Source organism: Cydia fagiglandana, chromosome Z (assembly GCF_963556715.1).
Source record: "Cydia fagiglandana chromosome Z, ilCydFagi1.1, whole genome shotgun sequence".
NCBI lineage: Eukaryota > Metazoa > Arthropoda > Insecta > Lepidoptera > Tortricidae > Cydia > Cydia fagiglandana.
Genome location: NC_085959.1, coordinates 542760 through 549075, shown reverse-complemented (window position 1 = coordinate 549075; position 6316 = coordinate 542760). Strand labels below are relative to the sequence as shown.

Genomic DNA, 6316 nt, shown 5'->3' with positions numbered 1-6316 from the left:
GTTTGAACTACGATCCTTACAGAAAAGAAATGCTACTAGAAAAGTGGGTTAGGTTAGGTTTGAACTGCGACCCTTACAGAAAAAAAATGCTACTTGAAAAGTGGGTTAGGTTAGTTTTGAACTGCGACCCTTACAGAAAATGAAATGCTACTAGAAAAGTAGGTTAGGTTAGGTTGGAACTGCGACCCTTACAGAAAAGAAATGCTACTAGAAAAGTGGGTTAGGTTAGGTTTGAACTGCGACCATTACAGAAACGAAATGCTACTAGAAAAGTGGGTTAGGTTAGGTTTAATCTGCGACCTATACAGAAACGAAATTCTACTAGAAAAGTGGGTTAGGTTAGGTTAGGTTAGCATACCTACCTAACCTCACCTACTTTTCTAATACTGAAAAGTAGGTTAGGTTAGGTTTGAACTGCTATCAGTTAAGTGGGCTAGGTTAACACTACGACCCTTACAGAAACGAAATGCGACTAGAAAAGTGGGTTAGGTTAGGTTTGAACTGCGACCCTTACATAAAAGAAATGCTACTAGAAAAGTGGGTTAGGTTAGGTTTGAACTGCGACCCTTACAGAAACGAAATGCTACTAGAAAAGTAGGTTAGGTTAGGTTTGAACTGCGAACCTTACAGAAACAATTGTGGTTACAATTTTGGTGGTCATTTACTATTTTCGGGTTTACAATGATTATTTTGGAGTCATTTGCTTTAATAGGATAGCAATTTTAAAAATTTGGTTATAATTTTACATTAAAATGGTGTTCTAATTTTGGTGGTCATTTACTATTTTTGGGTTTACAATGATTATTTTGGTGTCATTTTATTTAATATGATAGCAAGATGTAAAAATTTGGTTATCAATTGACATTAAAATGGGGTTTGAAATTTGGTAATCATTTACTATTTTTGGGTTAATAATGATTAGTTTGGTGTCATTTCCTTTAATAAGATAGTAAAATGTAATAAAATTGGTAATCATTTCACATTAAAATGGTGTTATAATTTTGGTGATCATTTATGATTTTAGGGTGGTAAAGTAAATTTTTTTGGTATTAAATTTTATTAAATCTGGTGATCAGTTAAATAGCAGCCTTAATGAATTCGATTATGAAGGTCCACTTGCACCAATCACTAACCCGGGGTATACCGGTTAAACCAGCAGTTACCATAATTACCAGTACAACCTGACACTGGGTTAACGGTTTAAACGGCTAACCTCGAGTTAAAGGGATGGTGCAAGTGGCCCTTAGTTAATTCACTATTAATTTACATTTAAGTATGTACGTCACATGTGACATGAACCGACAAGGAAAGCAAGATAAAATCTATTGTTTCTGTTCCTTCTTTTAATGGAACTTCTTTAGAGTTTATCTTCCTCAAAGGAGGCCAGTGATTAACATGAAACTCAAAATACTCTCATTTATATCTTTAAAAAAAACCAGAATGGGTCAATGATCGGTCCCAGTAAAGTGAAGTAGGTGCGTGAAGTGTGCTTGTATGTGAAATCTGAAAATTTTCCTCGGGCATACCTCGCCAATAGTACCTAACTGAATAACTAGCCTCTTCTGAAATAATGAAACAAGCATGTCAAAGTGATGCACATTGACTTAGTTATGCTCTTATTGTAACTGTACCTACATATTTCATATTTTATTACTTACATCTTCATCATTATAATACGTTTATTTTTAGGGTTCCGTACCCAAAGGGTAAAACGGGACCCTATTACTAAGACTTCGCTGTCCGTCCGTCCGTCCGTCCGTCCGTCTGTCACCAGGCTGTATCTCACGAACCGTGATAGCTAGACAGTTGAAATTTTCACAGATGATGTATTTCTGTTGCCGCTATAACAACAAATACTAAAAACAGAATGAAATAAAGATTTAAATCGGGCTCCCATACAACAAACGTGATTTTTGACCAAAGTTAAGCAACGTCGGGAGTGGTCAGTACTTGGATGGGAGACCGTTTTTTTTTGCTTTTTTTGTTTTTTTTTTTTTGCATTATGGTACGGAACCCTTCGTGCGCGAGTCCGACTCGCACTTGCCCGGTTTTTTAATATTGAATATAGAAAAACCGTTCTTAATAAAGCTTATGTAATCATAATTATGATTAATAAGTTGTCGGAATGGAACGGAATAGTTGTCAAACGCCTGTCAAAGAAGAGGCGTTCTTTCTTACTGCAAGCATGTTATAAGTTTCCAAAGGCAACAATCGATATTGTTTTTATAAATAGAATACACAAATAATCGTAAATAACGATACGAAAAACTTTCATTGAAATGGGTTCTATAATAATAACAAAATCACCGTGAGGGCGAGTCACCGTCTGCCGGAAATAAAATTGCATACCGTTTTATTAGACGGGCGTTCGGTTTTTTACCCCATAGCTCATTACTTAGTCCATCGCTTTCACCCAATAACCTAGTTCATTTTAGATTTCATCAACTCTCAATAGCCCTTACACTCTGGCGGGTGCTGCCTCTGCATGCGTCCCATGACACGGGTAAGGGCAGCATCCGCTCGGTGTACCCCTTACATTTCATTAAAGTGTCAAAAGGGCCTCTACGTGTTGGCTTTGGCTCCGCGCACGCCTCCCAAAGGTCCGGAACACCATTGTTCCGTGATGGGAAAGACACAAAATCCATTCTAGTCGAATCAAAGCTAAAAAAGACACCTTTTCATAACCTCAAAAAATTTCACTGCGAAAGATCGAACTTTCGAATTCCTTACTTGTTGTTTTCTTATTCTTTCGCAACGGTATTAAAAAACGTCATTCGATACATGTGCGGAAATGTCATTACTTCACGAGCACCGAGATATCTTGCCACGACCCGAAGGCGATCTTCGCTTTTCTGTGTCTACATGTTCTAACTGCTGTCATAACTATTATTTCGGAATCAGATGGGTTAAATCAGCCCCCCTTTTTGACATCGGAAGTGGCCTTTTTTTGTACTTTCGGCAAGTTCCGCCGCGGCAGCAGACTATAGAATTCAGACTTAGCACTTTTATGGGAAACCATTGTGCATTTCATTGCGGTATCAAGTCGGTTCGACATTTTGCAGTCGGCTCTTCTACCAGATTGTCATCTTGGCTAGCGCCCACGCGCCCAGGTCATTGTTAGGTGAGAATACCTATTCTAACCTGCACCACACCAACGCAAGGAAAATTCTTACAGTAAAATATCAAACAAAATCAAGCCAAGGTACAAAATAAAAAAAAATATGTTATTAAATATTTATTATTTACAATCATCAATTTTCTGTGAAATCTTGGTACATACCATTCAACATTAAGGAAACAACTCAAAATTGGCAGTTGACTACTTTACCTCACATGTGCCTTTGCCAGCTGGCGCGGTGAAAAGATCTGTAACCTAACCACTAACCTTAGCGATAGATAACCGTGGGCGACTGTGGCCGTCTTTGACGGTCAAATGGTTACAGATCTTTTTACCACGCCAGCTGGCAAAGGCTCTCTTGATTGTTCAAAAACTGATGCGAATGTTGCATTTTATCCACATGTGAGGTAAAGTAATCAACTGCAAATTTTGTGTTGTTTCCTTATGTTGACTGGTATGTACCTAGATTTCACTGAAAATTGATGATTGTAAATGATAAATATTTAATAACATTAATTTTGTATTGATTCGGCTTGTTTTTGGTTGATATTTTACTGTTAGAATTTTACTTGTGTTGCTGTGGCGAAAGTTTAGCTTACTCGGGTATCAATAGGTATTAGCACGAGAGGTTAAACAACATCTTTGCCCCCTTGAGTAAAACAAATAGGTATTGTCCTTTAGTAACGGTTTCAAACGGGGCGTTTTGCAAATGAGACTAAGCTGAAACAAAAGTATGTAAGTTACTTTTGCAAAGGGACACAAAAGTACCTAAGAGGCTACCTAGACCTACCTGTTAAAAAACACTAAAACCTAGGTATTTAATTGTTTTCTTTTACTCGGAGTCAGACGGCGAATCACTCCAAGTATTATGGTTCAGCGCTCGCGCCTTCATGAACAAGTATTTCGACTGCATATCCCTCAGGTCTCCCACTCTTTCCAACGGCTTCATCTCTCTCTTACGCGGGACCGACGCCGGCACGCCCCACACGTCTATGACGGAACGTATTTCCTGGCTAGACTCCGCATGCAGAATGATCAGAACTGATGACGCGTCAATGCCTCCCCTCTTTAAGGTCGCCACAGCTCCGCACGTTTTCTGGGCGACATTGTCGACGTGAAGGTATTTTATTGTGTGTTTCGGGAACGTGTTTTCGTAGACGTAGAACTGTCCCTCTGCGACTGAAACTGGGTTGTTTTCTATGGTCGCCGCGTCGAGGTGTTGGAGGTGTCCGTTCCATGCTCCTAGCTCAAAAGGCGCCTTTGCTTTGCCACAGTTCTTGGCTGCAATAGTGACGGCTTGAAGTATAAGAAAGTACGCGACTAACGCCATTGGGACACATGGGTGGACTGCACCTGGTTATAAACAATGGCTCGGTAACAATGCTTTTTTACTTTATGTAAGTTGGTTTTTTTCTATTGTTCCTTATGTTGGCAGACCTTGATTCATGCAAGGTTGATAAATCTTCTTGTACAGTCAACATCAAATTAGCGAACTAAAATGTTTTAGGTGATACAAGATATAGATATGCGACTGTACTTATTAGCACCCTTAAACGATTTATGCGACTCTATCGCAAAAGAGAGGTGGTAAAAATATTTGAAGACGCACTTAACCCAACGAACTAGAATAACTAATTGACTTGAGCTAAAAAACCGGGCAAGTGCGAGTCGGACTCGCGCACGAAGGGTTCCGTACCATAGCGCAAAAAAAAAACGGAAAAAAGCAAAAAAAAAACGGTCACCCATCCAAGTACTGACCACGCCCGACGTTGCTTAACTTTGGTCATAAATCACGTTTGTTGTATGGGAGCCCCATTTAAATCTTTATTTTATTCTGTTTTTTAACCGACTTCCAAATCCCAAAGGAGGAGGTTATCAATTCGGTTGTATGTTTTTATTTTTATTTTTTTTATTTTTTTTATTTTATTTTTTATTTTTTATGTTTGTTACTCCATATCTCCGTCATTACTGGACCGATTTTAAAAATATTTTTTTTGATTGTATGTATATGCATACAGATTGGTCCCGTTTTTGTCAAAATCCAGTTCTGATGATGGGATCCATGAGGAATCGACGGAACTCCTCAAATCTTAAAGGCATACATATGGTGATTTTTGTGTTTTTATCAACAAATCAAGCATATACATTCAAAAACGTGACATTTGATGAAGTGGAACTGCTGATGATGATCAGAACGGAACTCTTCAACGACGCATAGTTCACCTTTGGCGATTTGTCCTCTTCGTTATGTTTGTTAAGCAAGTTAAGTTTTTAAGCCACAATTTTATCAAGCTTGAGTTCTGATGATGGGATCCATGAGAAATCGAGGGAACTCCTCAAATTTTAAAGGCATGCGTATAGAGATTTTTGTATTTTCATCAGAAAATCAAGCATTTTCATTAAAAACTGTCGCATTTGATGAAGTGGAACTGCTGATGATGATCAGAACGGAACTCTTCAACGACGCATAGTTCACGTTTGGCGATTTGTCCTCTTCGTTATGTTTGTTAAGCAAGTTTAGTTTTTAAGCCACATTTCTGTCAAGCTCGAGTTCTGATGATGGGATCCATAAGGAATCGAGGGAACTCCTCAAATCTTAAAGGCATACGTATAGATTTTTTTGTATTTTCATCATAAAATCAAGCATTTACATTAAAAACTGTCGCATTTGATGAAGTGGAACTGCTGATGATGATCAGAACAGAACTCTTCAACGACGCATAGTACATGTTTGGTGATTTCGAATTTCGATTTTGACTCGGACTCGGACCCGGACTCGGACCCGGACTCGGACCCGGACTCGGACCCGGACTCGGACCCGGACTCGGACCCGGACCCGGACTTGGACCGGGACTCGGACCCGGACTCTGACTCAGAGACCCGGACCTTGACCCGGAAAACCACTATGATACCTAAACTAAATAAACCACTATGATTACCTACTATAAAATGTGGGTATGATGATGCCAAACCCCTCCCGCTCAAACTCCCGTACACCGCACCGCATGCGCCGTTAAGTGGGTTAGGTTAGGTTTGAACTGCGATCCTCACAGAACCGAACAAAAGTGGGTTAGGTTTGGTTAGAACTGCGAGTCTTACAGAAACGAAATGCTACTAGAAAAGTGGGTTTGATTAGGTTCGAACTGCGATCCTCACAGAACCGAACTGCTATCAGAGAAGTGGGTTAGGTGAGGCTAG

At 39.4% G+C, this 6316-nt stretch overlaps 1 protein-coding gene across 1 annotated transcript; it reads right to left on the bottom strand.

Annotated features, from left to right (window-relative positions):
• Positions 1-3781: 3781 nt before the first annotated feature.
• Positions 3782-4470, bottom strand: LOC134678979 (uncharacterized). The gene has a single exon (XM_063537737.1). The coding sequence runs from the start codon at positions 4446-4448 to the stop codon at positions 3951-3953; it is 498 nt and encodes a 165-aa protein (XP_063393807.1). The 5' UTR covers positions 4449-4470; the 3' UTR covers positions 3782-3950.
• Positions 4471-6316: the final 1846 nt, after the last annotated feature.